This window comes from Ambystoma mexicanum, chromosome 5q (genome assembly GCF_040938575.1).
Source record: "Ambystoma mexicanum isolate Mex_15411 chromosome 5q, UKY_AmexF1_1, whole genome shotgun sequence".
In the NCBI taxonomy this organism is placed as follows: Eukaryota; Metazoa; Chordata; class Amphibia; order Caudata; family Ambystomatidae; genus Ambystoma; species Ambystoma mexicanum.
In genome coordinates this window covers 394,214,192-394,237,499 of record NC_090933.1, presented here as the reverse complement: position 1 = coordinate 394,237,499, position 23,308 = coordinate 394,214,192, and the positions used below count along the sequence as shown (strand labels likewise).

General features: G+C 46.2%; 1 protein-coding gene across 1 annotated transcript in view; it reads left to right on the top strand.

Annotated features, from left to right (window-relative positions):
• The window catches only part of ROCK1 (Rho associated coiled-coil containing protein kinase 1), a 3,300,884-nt gene that overhangs the window by 1,078,115 nt on the left and 2,199,461 nt on the right, over positions 1–23,308 (top strand). The window contains exon 9 of the mRNA XM_069620881.1: positions 18,562–18,653. Within this exon, the coding sequence (XP_069476982.1) occupies positions 18,562–18,653 (92 nt within the window). The remainder of the gene's footprint in view (positions 1–18,561; positions 18,654–23,308) is intronic.

The following is a 23,308-nucleotide window of genomic DNA, read 5'->3' as shown; positions in this document are numbered from 1 at the left end:
TCTGAATGACAACCCTGTGCCACTGCGTGACACACAAAGAGGGGGCTACTGAAGTGGTGTACTCCAGAGCCCACCATTACAAAAACAGGTCACAACACACAGCAAAATACCAGTAAGAGTAGGGGAAAAGCTCACACTCTTACCAAGTGGAAAGAAACAACTCCAGAGATCCAGCAAAGCTGCTGAGCGACTCACTAGGTAAGGGAAATTAGCCATGAAATGAGAATTCTCCCTAACATTGGCTTCTGGAACTTGTGTGACAATGTAGCACCGTTCGGTTCAGGGCACAGCAGCGCAAGCTCAGGCTGCTCCAGGGGCTGTCTCAGCATGCACGCTCCAGCTTGCTGTGTTGATCTTGCACAAGCCGTGCAGCTGCTGAACCCTGGTCGGGGTATCCGATATAAATTAATGTTATGACGCGCACAGCCGACACTGAACACAGTCCCTGTCACCTCCAGTGCAGCACGTCTTAAGATTACAACCAGGCAATCAATCCCGTCATGCTCGTCGGTCTTCCTTTGTTCGACGGGCGGCGGCCATCTTCTCCACCTTCACAGCTGAGCCCCGGGATCTTCCTCAGTGCCAAACACTATAGTTCCTTCGCATATCAGCACCATAATGTATCAAGACACTCCCTGAGGCATCCCACACACGATCTTCAAATTGTGAAGCTTTTGCATCATTTCTCACGCGGTCACAGCAGGATGATTGAAGGATCTGCAGGAGCTCTAGCAAAGACCCGTCCTCTTACATGGCTCCTTGGCCACGCCCCCCCGCTTCTTCAGTTTGTTGTACTTGTTGCTGAGGGGTCTGCATTTGTTACCCCTGGGGTTTTACTGGTGCTCTCTGCATTTTGATTGCTTGTTGTTTAAAAGTCTCACAGCTTTTATCTGTTTGTACTTTTTGTGCCTGTGGAAGGGGTAAGTTCCTTAGAAAAGCTTGTGAGGTTGTTTTTCTTTTTTTTTTATTTTTTTTTTTTTACTTGTTCCCTTTATCTTTCGGCATCTTGGTTTTTCCACAATCCTTTGGTTGTGCAAAGATATAAAAATCGGGACTCCCTTCAATGCTGGATTTGCATTTTCTAGTCTGTCCCTAGCACTCTTTTGTCCAATTGGAAGCTCTCTCACCGGGGCTATGTCTGACTTTTCCAGGGCTAAGGTGGATCGCAACAGTTCACACCCTGATGGTTTGCTATCTCTGGACATTTATATTCATTGTCCTTGATGGAATTGTTCATCAGCTTTGTTGGATGTTTGGGCCGGTCTTTTATTATGTTCATCAACGCGGTTATGACTAGCATTCTGTTGGCCCGATCTGTGCTGGCTATATCAGCTAGCATCAGTTGCCAGGTCTGGCTCGCCTCAGCCTCAATTTCCAATCGGTTCTGGAGGTGCATCATTAACATTTCTATGTGCATCTGTTTTGTGTGCATAAGAGCAATGAGGGTAGCTTGATCTTTAATAGCATCCAGGTTAGCTTCTTGAAGTTTTATAAAAGGAATTAGTGATTGTGTTGTCATTGATATTAACAAATTATGCAGATCAAGCATTGTAGTTGGAATATGCTCCTGGCGCTGGATATCAGTCTGTTCAAACTGGCATCTGTTGTCATCTTGGTTGATTGGGCTTGCATGTTCTCTCTTAATGTCTTTCATTAGTTTGTTCCTGGGGGTTGCGGTCATATTCTGTGTCAGATTTCCTCAGCATTCCCAAATGATAAGGAAAGGAGGATCTATCATCATTTGCTCTGTTGAACGGCGTGGAGGTAAGATTAGTCTATTCTCTTTGTACCTGATTTTTCCCAAACACTTCTCTCCTCTTTTCATGGTTACTCATCAACGACTCCATTTCCATGATGTCGAGTGATACACAAGCAGCATGGGTATGTGAGGCTTTTTGTGGTTGTGAAAGTTGTCCCTCTTTTTTGCTTTTCTTTGTATGAAATTGGAGCCATAGTTGTCTCGCCTTCGAGCTTTTGTTTTTCTTAACGCTGCCCTTTCTGTCGTTTGCCCAAGAAACTGGGCTTCCGTCATAGTATCTCTAGTCACATCTACAGTCTTAGTGTTTTCCCTCTCGCCAGGGGGCATCGCTGGTAGCCACTGAGGCGTCGGTTTCATTTCCTGCTTTTCATCAGGTATATTGAGTGGGAGAGTGTTTGAATATGACAACTGTCCTCTGGCATCAAGTTTGATCGAGTGGTTTGCCTCTGGCCGTTTGTCTTCCTGTGTCTGTGGACTCTTGTTTTCCAATCCTTGAACTGAGTCCATGCCTCCTTCCCTAGCACTCAGATTGCATATCTGCGAGGACTGGTGTAGACTTCTAGATAGGCAGAAGGGACTAGGTTTTATCGCAGGTGGCAGAATGCAAGCTAAGCCCACTCATTCTCTTCTAGCCAGCCATTTTAGCTGAGATAATCCTTTACTTATAACTTGCAAATTCCATCCCTCTGAGACGACAAACTATCTGCTGCAGAGGGTCTAAAAGTTTGGAGTTCCTCAGATGCATTCTGCGTTAGAACATTCTCATTCAATGCTTTCTTTCTTTTCGCCTAGTCGGCTGTCAAACGGAAGGGTCGACTATCTTTCCATTTTATTGAGAGTTACTCTATTCACATTCGTCGCCGTCTCATTTCCTTCGCATGGAGGGAGAACATACAAGGGGGGCAGAGATCTCTCTGGTTGCGTGTTCGAGATACTGCCAGTAATCGAGGTACTGGTTGAGATTACAGTTTTCTTCGTTAAACATAGAGAGGCTATGTCAGATTGTGGTGGTAAAGAATCTCTCACCTTCGGCTACTTCGAGTGTGTGGTCAGCAAGTGTTCCTTACACCGTTGCTTCTGCAGCGTCTGTTCAATCGTTAGTTGTGACGCGAGGGCCAATGTCATGCTCAACGGCGTCGCACCAGCTTTCCCTCGTTGTCTTGTTCTCGTTCCAGATATATTTGCCATCTGCGTTGGATGGGGCTGGGCGATACGATGGATATAGCCGAATTCTCAGCTGCTGCGTGTTGTGAAAGTGCTGCCCGAAGAGCTCTAAGACTCGGTGTCCGGACACGGTGTCCGGACTTGGCGGAGAGAAGGTAGTTTTGAAGATACAGTTCAGTGGTCACAGAAAGAGGACTGGCCAAACAGGTAACTCTGCACAAAAAGCTATACATTTTATGAATTTCCATAAGGAGATCTGTGATGTGATCAGGCATGTTCAGCCAGTGATCAAGCAGCTATTTCCACATTGCAAAGAGGGTTTTCTTGAAAATGTGCCAGGTTATTGCAGTTTTTCAGTTGAAGTAGTCTCCTTGCTCTGCAATGAGATAACAGGGTTGGATGAGGCCTCTGGTCCCTGCCCTGCTCGATGGTTTTGGTTCCCGAGACGCACCACTACTACTAGTCCATATTACACTTTCCTCCATTCTCCCTGCTACTACAATCCTGTCCGTAGATGGAAAAGGACTGTTAAAGAGGGATAAGCATGCAGGAATGCGGTTAGGATCTTAATGTGCGTTGTGAAAGCATCATGAAGCAAGACACATACAACCGATTGAGTTAAAAACAAACACTTTTATTATCTTAGTGTCAGGATGAAAAAGGCCTAACTTGCCCTATGCTAAGGTGGGATTTCCCTACCTAAATAAAACTAAGGAAAGTATGAGTCAAAGAGTTCAAATGAAGGATCTGTCTGTGTCCAAAACCTATACTTGCCCTCACAACTAATCTATACAATGTGTAGGGATGTCAGCAACCAAAAGAAACAGCGTCCAACATAATCGACTCCCCTTTCCTCCATCATGTATGGGCGTCCCTCGCGAGGGACGGGAACGGAACCTCTTCTCCACTAGAAAGACATTTCCCCTTTATATTTACTAGCGTGTAACCCCACCCACTAGCACTACACCTCAGTCCTCTTTTCTGCGTCGACAGGAACAGACTGCTCCACCAGCGTTCCTGGGTGAGTCCTTGCCTCGTAATTCCATGCGCTTCCCCTGCAGTTTATCTAGCTTTTTTCTTTCTATTACAGACTTGGAAACACCGTCCACCGGTGCACTAGCTCTGTCCCCGGCGCATGTCGGCCCCCAGAGGCTTAAGCAGGTGTCCGTCGTGCAATGGTTCCTTCCCAATAGCAGATCCCCATGCGCTCTGTCTTCGATGCCTTGGTGAGGACCAGGTTGGGACTTAAGCTCCATGTTTGACTCCCTCACGCCCAGGTCGCTCAAGCACAGACTTGAGCGTTGGCGGGAACTTTTCAACAGGACTCCGCCATAGAACATCAATGACTATGTCCAGAGGAAGACACTGAAGACAGGTGTGTTATTTTCCAAGGCACCCTGCAGAGGCAACTCCTTCCAGGGGAAGCCCTCTGGTGGGAGGGTCAGACTGGGCCTCACACCGGCGCAGGGAGCACAGAGGCTCACAAAGCTACCACCCTCTGAGGGGCCTCAGGTCCCGCAGCCGAGGGGCCTGTGAGCTCTACGACCACCGGGACACGTCCCGGGGTTCATCTCCCTGATACTGGGTCCCTACCCACGGGGGTGCCTTCAAACAGAGCCAGAACTACCGGGAGGCTGAGGGCTTACCGCCTACCGGTTGTACACCCGAGGTGCAAGGCGGGACAGAGCAGGTGCGGTCAAGCATGCAGGTCGGGCCAGGGAACAGGCCAGCTACAGGTCCACGTGCTCAAGGCGCGGACAAAATGGCGGCTCGTGACAAGATGTCTGCCACTCCCGATCCTCAAATGCAGGAAGCTTCGCAAGCGGGCACAGAGGCCCATCAGGCCACTGGACAGCAAAGGAGAAGTGCGGCTCTTAGGACAGACTGTGCACCAGAGAAACCCGTCACCTAGTCTATGTCTTATCCTAACAGCCCAGGGTCCGGGTACAATATCCCCATGCACAGACAGGCGCTAGGCAGGCAGCTGGCATATTCGCCCCAGCTCCCCCCACCCCACCGACATAACGATGTGGAAGTGTTGGCAAAAAAGGGCTGGCTCAAGCCCCACTCCACACAACCTGTCAACAAGAAGCTTGACGCTAGTTTCAGGCAAACTGAGGGGGCAGCATACTACACTCTACACACCCCCAGCCCCTGTCATCAGTAATTGCTGGTGTGTCTGTGTGCCAAACCCCAGGCTTCCTTGTCCAGTACCGCCACTACAGCCCTCCTCAAGAAGGAAGAAAAGACCTTTGATTCATATGGCAAGAAGGTATGTTCAAACGCCGGCCTACACCTCAGGCAGGCCAACACAGATGCTATTTCTGCTGCGGCTAATCAATACCTGTGGAGGGAGAACAGACTTTCGAAGGGATTGTGTCCTCCGACGTATTCCTCATCTTAGATATATCCTTCCAGCTCTGCTGGCCTCGGAAAATTTTTTCTCCAGAGGGCGCTGCGCGTCGAGGTCCCTCGAGTCGATGACCCTCGACAGCCGCCGTATCGACGCTCGACGTCATCCTGCCTATAAAGGCCGCGCGCAGCGTCCGTTGTTCAGTTCCGTTTTTCCGCGCTACTCGGTGCCTCGGAATACCGTTGCTCAGTTCTTAGTAATATTTACTTCAAGTTATTCGAATCGTACTCGATGGCTTCCTCGTCGGAACCGACAACCCCTCCATCCGGCTTCAAAAAATGTCGAGATTGTGGGAAAAAGATGTCGTTGACCGATCCTCACAGAAATTGTCTGTGGTGCTTGGGAGCCGAACACCATTGTTCGGAGTGCGAGGACTGTATGTCCATGACAGCTAAGGCCCTGAAGGAGCGTAGGGGGAAGCTCGAGAAAGGTAAGACTTTTAAAGCTGCTTCTTCTTCGACGAAGTCGAGACATTCGTCTCCTCGTCACCATTCACGCTCCAGGTCTCGGAGTGGGTCTCATCACTCCTCGAGATCGAAACACTCGAAGAGGAGACGTCGAAGATCCCCTTCTCCGTCTTCCTCTTCCTCTGTTTCGCCAAAAAGAATCCCTTGCCCCACGAAACATAGTTCCCGGGCTGAATGGGAGGAATTCAGAAAAAACATGATGAGCGTCTTCGAGAAAGCGGCCTCGACCCCCTCGAAGACTGCCGAGAGCGATGCTCTGGTCGAAAGACCCGAAGGTCAAAAACGCCGCGAGTCGCAGTACCCGGCGAAAGAAACCTCTCGAGCGCGTCTCGAACCCTCGAGTAGGACCATGACCTCCAAACCTTCCTCGAAGGTTCCGTCGACGCCGTCGACGAAGGTTACGTCGACGTCGAGGTCTTCGACGCCGTTGTCGAAGGGACCTTCGACACACAGGTCTGTCGACTCGACGCCGGCCTCGACGCCGAGAAATGTCACGATGACCACACATCCAGTGACGATTCCCAGGCCCTCGACGTCGATGGCGTCGATATTGTCGAGTAAAATTCCAATTCTGTCGAGGTCCTCGAGGCCTCCACCTCTGTTTTCGACGCCACGCTCGAAGCCTTCGGCGTCGACGACATCGACGTTTTCGAGGCCAATAATGACAAGTTCAGCACCCTCTGCCTTGGAAATGGGATTTACTCCCTTTATTAATTCAGAACAATTGAGAACTATATCCTCAATTTTAGAAGAGGGTGATTTGTCAGAACAAGATGAGTTACAGGGACCTGTAACCCCAGTTAGAGAGGAATTTTCCTCTGAAGAGCGCAGATTAAAGGATCTTCATGATTCTTTACATGAGGCAAGTGGTTTAGACACTTCCCCTGAGGTGGATTTTGCTAAACCAGACCCGGGGGAGCATGCTGAAACCCCCTACAGAGCCTTAATGGCCAGAATTACAGAGTTCATGGGGTGGTCTACACCGTCACAATCTTTCCAGCAAGTTGACCTCACGGATATTCTTGACAAAGGCCCACAAGAGGATCCAGTGGTGCCCTTTCATAAAGCTCTTCAGAGAAAGATCATGACAAACTGGGAAACCCCAGATGTAATACCAGCAGTAAATAAAAAACTGTCTGCAAAGTACAGGGTATCTTCCACAGACCCAGAGTTCTTGTCTAAACATCCATCCCCAGAAAGTCTGGTGGTACAAGCAGCATCCTCTACCGACGTCAAGACGGCTTATCCTACTGTCCCACAGGACAGGGACGATAAAAAATATGATGCTATGGCTAAGAAAGTCTTTTCAGCATGTAGCATGGCGTTAAAGTCTGTTAATGCTACTTGCACCCTTGCTAGGTTCAGCCATACACTTTGGGAGTGTGCTTCTACAGCGGCTGACTGCATCCCGGAGGGAGAAGAAAGGGATGCGTTCCTGAATATTATGCAGGACGGTAAAGACGCTATGTGCGAATCCCTCCAGACGGGCATTGATTCGGCTGACAGTATCAGCAGAGCAATGGCGGCAAGTACATCAACCAGGCGGTTCACTTGGTTGAGAAAGTCGGGTTTTGCCCCAGATGTGCAAGCCAGGCTCTTGAACATGCCATTTGATGGCTCTTCTTTGTTCGGGAAAAAGGCGGATGACAGTTTAGAGAAACTGCAAACTTCAAAAGCAGCAGCAAAATCCCTAGGAGCTGCAATCCGTCAGACTCCTTTTCGTCCCACAGGAACCTCTGCGAGGGGCAAGTCCTTTCGCTTCTACTCCTCATTCGGAAGAGGTAGAGGACGACCGGCTCAAAGGGGTCAAAGAAGAACTACCCGAGGTGGACGGGGTAGATATTCTAAAGCCGCAGCAACAGCAGGTGCCTCTTTACCATCGGCATCTGCATCAGCCGCCCCAAAACCACTCTGAGGACTTCCCTCACAGGACACCTGTAGGAGGCAGGTTGACTCAACATCTGGCGGAATGGCAGGCTATCACGTCAGATGCTTGGGCATTGGAAACAGTTGCCCAAGGTTACTGCCTACCTTTCCTACGTATACCTCAGAGTCATCCACCGGGGATCAGCTCTCAGAAAGCTCCAGATCCGCTCCTCTTGCAGGAAATTATAGACCTGCTAGAGAAAGGTGCCATAGAACCGGTACCTGTAGCGGAGAGGAACAAGGGCTGGTACTCCCCTTACTTTCTCGTTCCAAAGAAAGACGGAGGACTGAGACCCATCTTGGACTTGCGAGAATTGAACAAATTCCTCAGGAAAGACAAATTCAAGATGGTCACTCTTTCTCAGATCCTCCAGGCCCTTCAGTTTCAGGACTGGTTGGTATCTCTGGACCTTCAGGACGCTTATTTCCATGTGCCTATCCATCTCAAACACAGGAAATACCTGAGGTTCGCAATTGGCAACTCTCACTATCAATTTCGAGTACTGCCTTTTGGGCTGACCTCCGCCCCGAGGGTCTTCACCAAGTTAATGTCGGTAGTGGCGGCAAGTCTAAGGAGGGAAGGGATTCACGTCTACCCCTACCTGGACGATTGGCTGATCAGGGCTGTTTCTCCGGAGCAAGCTCAGATCCAGCTAAATCACGTATGCTACTCCCTTCACAAGCTGGGCTTCTCCCTCAATTTAAAGAAGTCTCAAATGATACCATCGCAGAGACTCCAGTTCATAGGAGCGATTCTGGATACTTCCCTGGGAAAAGCCTCGCCACCAGAGGTGAGGGCTCAAGATATTCTACAGATGGTTACCAAGTTCCAACTTGCCCAACGTCTCCCAGCTTTCGACTTTTTGAGGTTGCTAGGCCTCATGGCATCCTGCATTTTCCTTGTGCCAGAGGTTTGCCTGAGAATGAGATCCCTCCAGTGGGCACTGAGGACTCAGTGGTCACAATTCTCAGGGAGAATGACAGATCTTCTTCAGGTTCCCAGCAGGGTGGCTCGAGACCTTCAGTGGTGGGCCTGTCAGGAGAACATTCTGAAAGGAGAACAGTTTTGGCAACCCTGGCCGGAGATAACAGTAGTCACGGATGCCTCACTCACGGGGTGGGGAGCCCACGCCAACGACTTGACCATCAGCGGTCGTTGGTCTCCATCGGAGTCCAGACTACACATCAACCTGTTAGAGCTGAGAGCCATCAAACTTGCGTTGAAGGCTTTCCTGCCAGTTGTACAAGGGAAGAACGTCCTGATAATGACGGACAACACGATGGGCATGCATTACCTCAACAAAAGAGGAGGCGTAGGATCACTACCCCTGTGCAGAGAGGCGATGCAGCTCTGGTTTTGGGCAATCCAAGAAGGAATCTCTCTATCGGCAGTTCACCTAGCCGGAGAGAAGAACTTGACAGCGGACGCTCTCAGCAGGCAGAACACAGTCTCTCACGAGTGGGAGCTAGCTCAGGAAGTCCTTCAAGAGATCTTCGCCCTTTGGGGAACCCCTCAGGTAGATCTGTTCGCCACCAGCCTAAACAGGAAATGCGACCTGTTCTGCTCAAGGGAATTTCCTCCGAGAGGAGCTCTGGGAGACGCGTTCATAGTGGACTGGGAGTTTCCGCTTCTGTACGCGTTCCCACCGGTCCCTGTCATTCCTCAAATGATCAGGAGGTTGAGGAGATTCCGGCGAACCATGATCCTAATTGCCCCGGATTGGGCCAGGAGAACGTGGTACCCGGACCTTCTAGACTTGTCCATCTGCCCTCCATTTCGACTTCCTCTCAGAGAGAACCTACTCTCACAGAAGGGAGGTCAGGTTCTCCATCCAGACATCAAAACCCTCAACCTTCACGCTTGGCTTCTGAACGGCTGAGGTACAAGGATTGGGACCTCCCTGATGATGTTATGGAGGTGTTGCTTTCGGCAAGGAGGCCAGCAACAAAGTCTTTATACCGCTGCCGTTGGAACAGATTTTGCAGCTGGTGTAGAGAACAGAATATCGACCCATTTTCATGTGGTACACCAATGGTTTTGTCCTTCCTACTATATTTGGCAAATTCAGGCCTTCAAGTTGGCACCATTAAGGGCTATCTCGCAGCGCTATCTATCTTTAAGCATACTGCGGAGGAACCATCCTATTTCAAATTACCCTTGGTAATACAGTTTCTAAAGGGGTTAACCAATGTTTATCCCCCAAGACCATTCCAAGTTCCCCTATGGGATTTAAACTTAGTATTAACTTTCCTGATGGGGACACCTTTCGAACCTCTCCATTCTTGTTCGTTAAGATTCCTTACCCTTAAGACTGTTTTATTAATAGCACTTACATCTGCTAGAAGGGTGAGCGAATTACAAGCTCTTTCTTGTAAACCCCCTCATACAATCTTTCACAAAGACAAAGTTGTCCTGCAAGTGAAGCCTAATTTCCTCCCAAAAGTAGTCTCTGAATTCCATATCTCTCAGAAGATTATCCTACCATCTTTCTATCCTCCTCCTCACCCGGGGAAAGAGGAAGAGAGGTTACACAGACTAGACCCTAGGAGGGTTTTAAGTTTTTACATTAGTAGACTAGCCAGGATAAGACAGGCAGACCAGCTGTTTGTAGGCTACGCAGGTCACAAGCTGGGGTTACCAATAACTAAGCAGACCATTTCCAGATGGATCATTCTAGCCATTCTGGAATGTTATAAACTGGCAGGGAAAGAGCCCCCTCAAAACCTTAGGGCTCATTCGACCAGAGGTATTGCAGCTTCATCGGCCCTCAAAAGAGGCGTGCCGATTAAAGACATATGTGCGGCCGCTACATGGTCGTCTGTCCATACCTTTACACGTTTTTACAATCTGGATTCCTCCTCTAGTCAAGAGACTAGGTTTGGAAGGGCTGTACTGCATTCTATTCACCAATAGAAGACAGCGTGAAGTCAGTACTCCCTCCTCCGAATATAGAATACTGCTATGGGAGCCTATCTAAGATGAGGAATACGTCGGAGGACACAATCCCTTCGAAGAACAAGTTACTTCTTACCTTGTAACGTTCTTTCGACGGGATGTTCCTCCGACGTATTCCTCATCGACCCTCCCATCCATCCCCGCAGTTTTACTTCCCTTGTTGTTGCAGCTTACGCTCCTTCAGGGTGATTAGTCTAGTCCAAACAGTATACTGTGGGCTACAAAACGGAACTGAGCAACGGACGCTGCGCGCGGCCTTTATAGGCAGGATGACGTCGAGCGTCGATACGGCGGCTGTCGAGGGTCATCGACTCGAGGGACGTCGACGCGCAGCGCCCTCTGGAGAAAAATTTTTCCGAGGCCAGCAGAGCTGGAAGGATATATCTAAGATGAGGAATACGTCGGAGGAACATCCCGTCGAAAGAACGTTACAAGGTAAGAAGTAACTTGTTCTTCTACCCGATATGCCTAAGGACAGGCAAGCCCCATTTAAGGCAGATCTGGCGGAGGCAAAAATTGTACCCCAGGATATGATGGAGTCCTTGGTGGGCCACATCGACACGGCTAATGGAGCGATCTGTCTGGCAACAGACATGAGGCGCACTGCCTGGTTGAAGGCCACCAGGTTTAACCAAGATGTCCAGGACGGAATCCTTGATCTTCCATTTGAGTGGGGGGGATCTTTTCCATGCCTCAACCAATGAGCTTGACAATAAGTCTAACTCCCAGACAGCAAAGTCTCTAGCCATACTTACTAAAATGGCCACTAAACCATTTGTTCAGTTCCAGTCTGGCTTTCACGTGCTCCAGGACCGCAAAGCCAGGCAGTTGGACGGGTCTCCACCGGAGAAAGCACCACAAAACAGCTCATTAGGGGTTCTTCCAGTCGACCACCTCTGCAGCAGCCTCTGACCAGAAGAAACAATGACGTTCTACGTCCACAGCACCTCAATAGGGTGCAGGCTGGCCCTGCACAGCCAGGGTTGGCCGGCAAAGTTCATGGATGCTTGGGTCCTCTCGGTAGTGTCCTGGGGCTTCTGGCTACCTCTTCCCTCTCCTCCTCAGAGTTGCCCTCCACTTCCACAGATCGGCACACCATCATTCTTAGCTGAGATTTGCTCCCTTGTCAAGAGCAAAGCAGTATAGCAGGTCCCCCTTCCCAGCAATGGCAAGGCTTATACTCCATCATCTTCGCTATCTAGAAGAAGGACCAGGCAAGCCTGCGAGTGGTGTTGGATCTATCTTCACTGAATCTTTACCTACCCTTGCAGAAATTCAAGATGGTGACGCCAGTGTTTATTGCCGAGACACTGTGTGGGGGAGGCTGGACTTGTTCCCTGGACCTGAAGGACGCTTATCTCCACGTTCCCATTGTGCAGCCTCACCGCCCCTTCCTCAGGTTCCGGGCCATGGGTCTGCAGAGTACAGAGTTCTGCCCTTTGGGCTAAATTTAGCTCCTAGATTCTTCACGAAGCCCATGAGTGCGGTGGTGGCTCTCCTTAGATCGGAGGGGTTGCATGTCTACCCGTACCTAGACGACTGGCTAGTCGGGGGTTCCTCCACAGAACAGGTCAGTACTCAGCGGATAGACTCATCTCTACCCTCTTCGAACTGGGATTTTCGATCAACTACCAGAAATGTCAGCTCACCCCTACTCAGAGGCTGGTGATTCTAGGCCTGTTGTGGGACACAGAGCAGCTGAGGGTGTTCCCCATGGGGGACAAGGTGACAGCGATCCGATCAGCAGTCTCCCATTTCCGCAGCAGATTAATCACCACAGCCAGGTGGTATCAACACCTTCTGGGAGTGCTGGCAGCATGTCTCCTGGCAATCCCTTACACCAGGCTCCACATGAGGAGGCTCCAGCTGCCTTTCGTGGATTCCTGGGATCCGAAATCGGTCCATCAGGGGGCCCCCTATTCCCATTTCACAACACCTGGACCACGACCTCAGATGGTGGCAACAGGAAGAGAATATTATGGTGGGCAGACCCTTCAGTCCACCCTCAATAGAGTACACCATTACCACAAATTCCTCACTCCATGGCTGGGGAGCCACCCTGAGAGCGCACTCTATGCGCAGTCTCTGGACACAGACAGACCGGCAGAATCAGATCAACTGGCTGGAGACTATCTATACAGTTGGCACTCAGGTCTTTTCAACCGACCAGGGTAGGTTGGTATGCATCCAGACAGACAACACGACCTGTATGTTCTATATAAACAAACAGGGGTTCACCATATCCCCGCAACTGTGCACGTTGACCCTGGACATCTGGGAATGGGCTATCAGCCAGGGAGTGTGGCTCTCAGTGGTCCACCTTCTGGGGGAGTCCAATCTGGAAGCGGACAGGCTCAGCCACCTTGTCGCTGACAACTATGAATGGCAGCTGAATAGGAGAATCCTCCAGGAAGTGTTCATCAGATGGGGTCACCCAAAGACAGACCGGTTTGCGACAGCTCACAATCGTACCTGCCAGCAGTTCGTTAGCGTCTTGGGGAGGAAGGGGATCCAACTCTCTAGGAGATGCTCTCCAGATACCCTGGGACGGGATGTGGGCATATGCATAACACCCACACCGCTAGTGCACAAGGCAGTGAGCAAGATCAGGAGCTTCAAGAACCTCCGAGTCATCCTTGTGGCGCCTCGATGACCGGCGTGGCCCTTGTTCTCAGACCTATGGCAGATGTCACTTCAGCAGGAGATTCTGCTCCCCCTCGGGAAGGGCCCTCTACTAGCACAACAGGGAGGTGCAGTGCTTTGCCCCTCTACAGAGAGGATAGCCCTAGCGGCCTGGTTCCTGAGCAGCTGATGCTACAGCACCTTCAGCTGTCGTCCGACAATCTGGAGATCATACAAAATGCCAGGACCCAGGCTACACGCAAGCAGTACAATAGCAAATGGACAAGATTCTGCTTTTGGGCAAAGGAACATGCTGCAAACCCACTGACGTGTACCCTCGACAAAGGTTTGTAATTTTCGGCCTGTCTCCCCAGGTCCAGCGTCCAGGTTGATACCTGGCCGTTATTGGTGCGTATAGGAACTCCAACTCCCTTGTCCTGTCTTCTGCCAATCCCGTAGTAAAGAAGCATATGATGGGGTTGACCAGGCTTTAACCCCCTCTTCCCGGTAAAGCGCCTGCATCCCGTTTGGGACCTGAATGTAGTCCTTAACGCATAAACCATTTGAACCCATGGCCACGATGGACATTAAGTTGGTCACTCTAAAAACAGCCCTTCTTTTTGGGCTTGTATCAGCTCGCAGAGTAAGTGATATCCAGGCTTTAGTTGTCTCAGAGCCACACACTAGATTTCACAGGACATGGTCTTGCTCCTCACACAGTGCAAATTTCTTCTGAAGGTGGGCATCCTTCCATATCAACGAGATTGTGCTCCCCACATTCTTCCCGAACAGCTAGGAAGATGCAGAAAAAACACTCCACTTCCTGGATGTCGGGAGGGTGTTGAAATTCTATCTAGACAGAACAAAGGGCATCCGCAAGACGGATGCACTGTTTTGTAACATTTGGAGGCTCTAGGCCGGGGAAGCAGGTATCCAAGGCATCTATAGCTCGATGGATGTCAGCTGCGATCGAGGAGGCATACAAGGTGCAGCGTAAGGATCCGCCGCAGGGCATGCCTGCGCATGCAGTTAGAGCTAAAGCGATAGCAGTCTCGTTCCAGCCCCACGATCCCTGGCAGGTTATCAGCAGGGCGACCGCATGGGCCACGCCTCTGGCTTTTTGCAAGCACTACTGCTTGGATACCAGTGCCAAGATTGATGCAGCATTTGGCCAAGCGTGGCTGAGCAATCTATTTGCCTAAGAGGTCAGGCTCTCCTCCCCAGTTCGTTGTCAGTTTTAATCGCCCATACAGGATGGAGGACAGGGGACGGGATGTAGGAGTAATTAAGTGTTACTCATCGGAGTGATTCACATACTCCTAGCCCATAGTATCCTTTCCTTCATACATCCCACCATCCATCCCTCTATAATAAGACCAGTGAGGTTGTTAAACTTTAATAGGGCCGACGCATCAAAAGGGTCCGTTCCCGTCCTTCGCGAGGGACGCCCATACTGGATGGAGGAAAGTGGACTATCGCCAAGGAGTAGGTTAGTCACTCCGGTGAGTAACACTTAAAGGGATGGTCTAGTAAAAAATGTTATTTAAAAAATAGATAGGCAACATAAAAAAAACTAGCATTCTCCGTTTTAAAACTTCCTATGTAAAATTTTGAGCTATTCAAGCTCAAAATTCGCAAAAGCAAGCACATGGGCGCATCCATTTTGTGAAATGGAGGCCCTCCTGTGTTGGCTTTTGCGGCACTAATGAAGGAAAAGCCAGCCAGCTGTAGTAAACGAAAGCTACGTCTCGGTGGCTTTCCCTTCATTAGTGCTGTAGGCGGAGGACGGGGACCGGAGACCAGAGCAGGAAAGCTGCAGCTGAATCTCGGTAAGTGCTATTTATTTTATTTTTTTAAAATAAGCACTAGCTGCGTTTTTTTTTTTCTAAGTTTTCCGGGCTGGAGGAGCCCGGAAAACTTAGAAATAAAACCGCAGCTTTAAAAATGTTGTATTTATGTTTGCAGTCGCTTTTGAAGCGACCGTAAACATAAATACGTTATTGTGTTGGAAAACGCTGCGGTTTTTCTTTCCAAGTTTCTCAGGCTCCTCCGGGAGCCTGAGAAACTTGGAAAGAAAAACCGCAGCGTTTTCCAACACAACCGCGTTGTTTCTGCCTGAATCTGCTTTCCCATTTGGGGCTCTCGGGCTCCCCACGGGGAGCCCGAGAGCCCCAAATGGGAAATCAGCTGCAGGTAGAAACACTATGCAGCATGTAAACATAACCGCGTTGTTTCTGCCTGCTGTGGCTTTCACTTTGGGTCTCCGGTGCTCCCAGGGGAGCACCGGATACCCAAACTGATAGCCACAGCAGGCAGAAACACACGTGGTTGTGTTGGAAAACGCTGCGGTTTTTCTTTCCAAGTTTCTCAGGCTCCTCCGAGCCGGAGGAGCCTGAGAAACTTGGAAAGAAAAACCGCAGCGTTTTCCAACACAATAACGTTGTATTTATGTTTGCGGTCGCTTCAAAAGCGACCGCAAACATAAATACAACGTTTTTAAAGCTGCGGTTTTATTTCTAAGTTTTCCGGGCTCCTCCAGCCCGGAAAACTTAGAAAAAAAACCGCAGCTAGTGCTTATTTTTAAAAAAAAAATAAATAGCACTTACCGAGATTCAGCTGCAGCTTTCCTGCTCTGGTCTCCGGTCCCTGTCCTCCGCCTACAGCACTAATGAAGGGAAAGCCACCCAGCGGTAGCTTTTGTTTACTACAGCTGGCTGGCTTTTCCTTCATTAGTGCCGCAAAAGCCAGCACAGGCGGGGCATCCATTTCACAAAATGGATGCGCCCATGTTCTTGCTTTTGCGAATTTTAAAACGGAGAATGCTAGTATTTTTTTTTTATGTTGCCCATCTATTTTTTAAATAAACATTTTTACTAGACCATCCCTTTAATTTCTGAGTCTCTTCCAGCTCGCAGTTTCCTTTCAGCTTCTTTCCCCCAAGTATAAAGCAGTTCCAATAAAGTCTCAAAATTACCTCTCGAGTTCAGGATGATACAGTTTTAACCAGTACTTGGGGTTCCCTTCTCCAAGTAACACAGTTCCAAGCACAAAAGAACCTCGGTCACAAGTCAATAAATGATTGAAGTATCGGGTTCCCTTCCCCAAGACTTAATTTCAGCACAAAAAAAATCCTTTGTCTCTTTAAAGGTCTTTGTCACTCTTGTGCCTTCTTTGTATGGTTGGTTTTTCATGTAGAAATTGTAGCTGTGTTTGAATAAACTTCAAAATGTTAATTCTGTTTTAAATGTAATATGCAGTTTCTACGTCATTCATTTTTTAATACAGTGTACATTGTTTTCACTTGGGTTTAAAGTTTCATTTAGAATTCAGCATCTGATGGTTTTTACTTGAATGTAAAGTTCTGTTTTAATTTTGAACTTAATAATTAACAGTTTTACTCTTCTGGTAATGTTTTCACTCAGTTCGTCATTCAAAGGATATTGGTTGTATTTGTTAAGGCTTTCATTTAGTACGATAGTTAATTGGTACGGGTTGCGCTTAGAACACACTTCCCATTCAACCTGCTGTGTATTATTTCTTGAATTCACTTCAAACAGAATGTTGAGCATTCAAAGACTTTCGAGAATGTGTTCCCTCCAACACACGAGCACTCCGATACACTGTATTCCTCGAATAGACCAGTTTAAACACTCGCGCACAGGGTTTCTCAATTGCTAGAAACTCACCGGTCGCGTTCACAGGCCTCCCAGCAGCATGTATCAAACGGTCTTCTGCTCTCCACGTGAGGGGTCCAACTCCTGCCCCTAAGGCACTCCTGTGGCATCCTTCTGCCACAGGGGAAGGAGCATCTAGACCACAGGCAAAAGGGACAGCCTCTCCACACGGTTCACTTCATAAGGTTCAATCAATTCCATGTAGCCCCTATGCCACGTCTCCATAGATCGCCTCTCTGCAAACTTCAGCGTTTCGGCATGGCTTCCAAATAGTTTCCTGCTGCTTACACCAGCCTTCCTGCTGCTTCTCATGTTGCTTCCTTTGCTGGTGGGCTGGTTTCTCGTTATACACCTGCATCACCTTGACAGGCTGCAGCTGTGAGTGTCCAATCAGCCCTGCCTGACCTCAATTAAAGGGACAGGCCTGACTTTCACTGCTCTGAGCAGGCATCTTTCTCGTCCCAGTACCAGAGTGGTGAACACGTTTTTTCTTCATTGCTCTTAGTTTTCTTTGTCTCAGTACTGTCAGGGTTTACATGTGGGCAAACAAGGGGAGCTGACTTGCAATAACATATAACGGGCAGGGAAGGGTTGGTGGTCTGTAGGGAAGGGGGGTATACATGGTCTGTAGGGAAAGGGGAATACCATGTCTTGCCCAAGGGCACCCTGCTCCTATTCTCCAAGGACCACTCGGGTGATCCTTTCTCGCTTCTCCGCCCCCAGGGTCGGGATGCAATAGCAATGACTTTTCCCTGCGCAGAGGATCCAAGGGGTTTTATGGGTGAGAATACCCTCAGGTTTCTCACAGATTGCTGTTGCTCCCTATTTAAGAAACATAGGAATTTCTGTGAAATTCTACCTCCCATCCCTGCAGAACGGCAGCTCCTTTAGTATGGAAAAAAGAAATGTGTGAACTAGGAATACAGTTGTCACTATGGTGAGTAACATTTGTTAACTTGGAATAGCGCATCCTGGTGGGATCATGGTTGCCTTGATGGGTGTAAAAGTGGGAGCCAATTCTTGCCCCTTTAGGACTTGGATTGCTGCAGCCCCTCAGCAGGTATTCATCCCTGGACCTGAAGGCCTCCCTTTGTACATTGAACACAAAACACTCTGACCTTTTTGTGTAATTCTAGGCATTACTGGCAACAATATCAGCTTTGGCATTCCTGCTATATTAGTAACTCCTTTCCTTCCCGGTACTAATTTTCTCAGAAATACTTTGAGAAAAAGAAAATTAACAATAGTAACTAATACTTGGGGACAACCATTTTGGGGTATATCGATAGCCTTTCAGGCATGAAAATGTTGCTTCTTTGGTTGAGCTGGGTGTTTACTTGTCAGAAAAGAGACATTGAAAACTCATTACATTTGGAAGGAATTGTTGACCAAATGCTGGTGAATTTAAAGAAATTGATTAATTTGGTGATGGGCTAGTATTATGAGGTAACATTGACATGTTCATGAAACACACTTAAACATAATGTTGTATCAAGTGTGTTGCATTTGCAATATTATTGAAGTCCATTTTCCTTGCCAGAAGACATTTTCAAGTATATGGCTATGTTTTTCATATTCAGGGATGTGAGATTAGGACGAAATGGTGTAGAAGAAATTAAACGTCATCTTTTCTTTAAAAATGATCAGTGGACATGGGATAATCTACGAGACAGTAAGTAGGTTTCCTCTTTCATTTTAATGCCTACATGTATGATGCAGTTATAGGTTAATATGTAGTATTTGTTACAATTTAACACATACATGACAACAGCCTCAGAACACCCGGGTTTGTTTGCTGTACAGCAATATTTGTTCAATTAATTAGAGGTATTCTCTGTATTGAGGGATTGGTCAAAATAGTGAGAATGCTGGAGCACTCTTAAAAGGAAATCATTTTGTAGCCTCTTATTTCGTATCTGTGGCAAACTGGACTGTTGTGTCAAAAGATCTAAGACATTGCAGCCATTTTGAGTAACGTTTTTTTTATTATTGCATGCCCAATGTCTGAAACTTTACAAATTTTTGAAGTCTGTTTTTCTTGTCTGTTTTTTCAAACGTCTGGCTATTTTTTGTACATGTCTTGACTATTGCATTTAAACAGTAACTAGTTTGCCTCCTATTTTAAACTTTCTCGCTACGTCGTGGCTTATCTTGAAGATCCAGGCTGGCCATTACAAGCACTTTGCCCGTTGTTGGCAAATGTCTTCCAGCAATTCTGCTGGGATGTTTCTACTGTCTGGCAACTTCATCATCTAAAGATCTTAAGGGTCTTCAATTATTTTTTCAAATCTGTAAGCTATTTAATTGAATTCTAACTTGTTAGGGTAAGGTATGACATTCTAAACTGTGCCTCTGGCATGAGACCCATGTGTTTTTCTATATGTATTTCTTTGGACTGTCTTTCCAACACTTTCTCCCCTGATGAATTTTCATCAAGGATTTCAATCCTAAATGTGCCCGAGCCTCTGATGGTTATAATTGCGCTAAAGGTACCATGTTCCCTGTGCAAGTACCCTTGTACAGCTTGTGGCAGCCTTTGTAATTCATAGTGCAACACAGTTTGCTGCACTCGTGGTTGATCCTACAGGGATCTCTTTGTAAAATGCAGTGCAGGTTCAAAATCTAGACCGTTTTAGAGGGATTGGAATGCAGATATTACCATAGTTGATCATGGCCACTGTCTTTGGAGAGTGAGGGCTTCAGTTTTCAGAGCCAGATGTGGCTAGTTTGTGAAAGGTGTCTGGATTCCAACTAGTGCCAACACCTGAAAAGAGAGTTATTGTAATGTCACATGCTTGATTGTGTAGCTGGTAAATTGGGAGCATGAATGGTGTTCCACTAGAGTCTGTTCTACATTTGCAGTTTTCCTGTATGTGAAAAGAAAGGCGCCTGCCTTTATTCTGAATAAACCTTCATGCACTGGTGATACTTTCTGCTTGTTTGCGCTAGCATGAGTAGTCAGCCTTAACATTGGAACCATTATTGTATCCATTCCAAGTACATTTGAGAGCTGCTAGGGTGCAAGTCACTTTGATCAGCATGTGGCTGCCCTGCGCCATAACATGGGTGCAGAGGAGCTTCAGTTCTTCAGGCACTACCCTGAAGAGGAAGGGACTGAGGGTTATGCGAATGGTGATGTGAACTTTTCCGTCAGAACGTTGTGAAACTTAAAATCTGTTTTGTGCAAAAGTCATATTTAAATGCTACCACTTTTTCTGTGCACCTATAAAGCAAAGTTATTCGAAAGCTTTGTAGCATTGTCGAGGGCAGTGATATACACTTGTCAATATACTGGTCTGTAACACTTATATATCGTAGCAATTGATGATGAAAACATCAAACTTGAAAAAGTAGGAAAGAAGTTAGTTGGCAAAAATGCCCTTCCTGACGGGGACTATACCATTAGTCACAGCTATGAAACCATCCATTGTTAGAATAGTGAATAAGAAAGGCAGAGGTGTTGGTTGCTTCACCGAGTTTGACAAAGAAGGAACAATGACTTAACAGGTATGTTCTTTGTATGAATTCTCTTCCCACAGATTCTTCCTCAAGATAGGTATCCTCTAGTGCCAGTTCTTAGATTACTCAGCCACAGGGCCTTGATCTTCACTGCTAGACGTGCTTGAATCCAGACAGGATGTCGCTGTCCCATAAATGGCACACACCTATTCCCTATTACTTCAGTTTTCCCTTTTTGCCCCTTGCTCCACAGCAGAAGGAGACCTTAACTAAGGGGACTTTGAAGCAGCGCGGAACTACACAACAATTTATGAATAAAAACAAGTAATGACTGGAACAATCATCTACATGCACATTGTTTTCATCGATAAAGCGATGTCAGATCTGTTGAATCTTTATAAACAAATGGTTGTCTTATTTCAGAAAAGATAAAGAAACATTGTATACTTAGACACTTTAAGGAGCTTTGATAAGTTACTGGATTATGTAGGACTATTACAACCTAAAGATGGCAGGGTAATGACAGAGCACGCGATAAGCAAATTAGGATAAATTGGAACATTTTCAAACCTGATCCTTTTACGGCTAAATTATTTCCACGAGTTCCAATATTTGCTAATAGAAAACCTACATCTTTGAAACATTGTCATTAAAAGTGGACTTCAGCAGTATAAGAACACAACTAACCTCTACGAAGGTTGGTACATACCCATGTTTGTCATGTCAGCATTGTCATAATCTTATTCGTGGGAGTAACATAACAAAGGGCAATTGAGATGTTCTGGTAATTGTGACACTAAAATGTGATTTATGGGTTACATTGCTAGTGTGGAGTATGTCATGTTGGGATGACAATGTGAAAAGCAAAAATATGTTGAATGGAACATAAATCTAACATTTGCAATCAAGTAGGTGCTCAGTTAATTTGAATCAATATCGACATACTGTTGCTCAAATACATTTAATTAGTCTGTAAGTTGCTAATAAGGAGGGAACTTAGAAAGACTTTTAGTAGATTGAGAATGTGAATTTATGGGTAACGTGTATTAGTCTCCAAAATGGACGAACATGGAGTGGGATCTATCTTGTTTTGTATGAATTGGAATATTCTTTTGTTCATGAATTTCTCAATGGTCTATGTGAAACATATATAGGTTGATCTCTCTTGACTTCCTTTGAAATATTTCCTTTGTGATTAATTTTTAAAATGTATGTTTATAATTTTGGATGCATGACTTCAAACATGGTTTATTTTTTTTCTTTATGTAACTGGTAATGATTATTTCGTATTTGTTAGAACTACTGTGATATGATTTTTTTGTTTTATATGGCCCTCAAGTTAGTGTAATTTGAATTGGTTTATTGTAAATTATGTAAATGTATTTCTTTTGCATATATATTTTATTCTTCTCTCCGACAGACTAGGTGTAATTATTAATTTCTTATGGATACAGATTAAATGTTTATGTATTATGAGATTCTAATTTGTTTTCTTCAATAACGTTTTATCTTTATTTTTGTTTGTTTTTTCTGGTTGATTTATTTGTTACTGAATACCTCCAAGATGGAGATGACTCATTCTAATTGACTTCTTTGGACAAAGCATACTAGATATTCAACCCTGGCTCAATTTGTTTTGATGATGCCGGCATTTAGTAGGAAGCATGTGTGACATTAACATAGCACGTTTTATTCCTTTTTAGAAAGATGCTTATGTCTGCTTTGATTTTGATTGTACACAACGGTACGAATGGAGTCCTGCCAATTCTGGTTTGATCAAGGCAGAGATTTAGGTTTGCAGTTTTTTTTTTTTACAAATTGTTTCAATTTGATATTGAGGGAATTGATCTCATTTATTGGAGCTTAATTAAGCATGGGTTTTATTTTGTATTGTAGAATTAGGAGTTTAGGGACATTGTTAAATAGTGGTTTTTTGCTGCAATTTCTGATATTTTAATGTAGGTTTGTATTCACAGTACATTATTTTTTTTTTTTGGGTTGGGTACTTGATATTGCGTACTTTGTGCTCACTGTCATGAAGCGCTTAAAGAATTGAGAGAATTGACTTGGATTTTCCAGAAATTAATAAGTGCAGGGTGGATTTATTTTTTCTTTTGTGTTTTTGTTCATGTGTTTTGGTTACATTGTTATACTTCTATATATTGGCTTGTATGGGAATATTTATTTGATGTAGAATTGTAATATTGATGAGTGATCTTTTTGACCATGGATCATTGAGCAGAAAACATTACAGGTTAGGGATCCTGTTCGTTTCACACTTAGATAATGTTGTATACTCGAATAGTGTCTCTAGTTAATGATTATTCTTACTTTTGTATCTTTTTAGAACATTTAATGTCTTACCTCCTGATGGAATAGTTTGTCTGAAACACATGGAGGAATTATTGACATATTTTACCATCAAGGAATATGCTTCTTTTCCGTACACTATGGTTGAAGAGAATCTTTTAATTTGATGTTTATTTGATGTATACATATTGGATTGTTAAAAATCTGTTTCTGAATTGTTTGATACACAATGTATACAATTCTTTTCAGAAGACCCTTTTCTTAATGTTACTGCCTTACTTATTTTGGAGTACCATATGTAAAAGAATATTGTTTATATATTTGTTTTTTTTCCCCCCTCTGAGTGCTATAATGTTTCTACATGGTTTTGTAGAACCTCTTATAGTTCAGACACAACCATTTCCCCTTCTTTTTTTGCTTTTAGAAGTGGGGCAGGATGGGAGCGTGATGAGTTATCTGTGGGACGAGAATCCATCCAAAGGTCATTACTTGTAAGACATTTTTCCTTTAGTTGATTGCATCCTCCACAGAATCCTCTTTTAGCTAGACTCCCAAAGC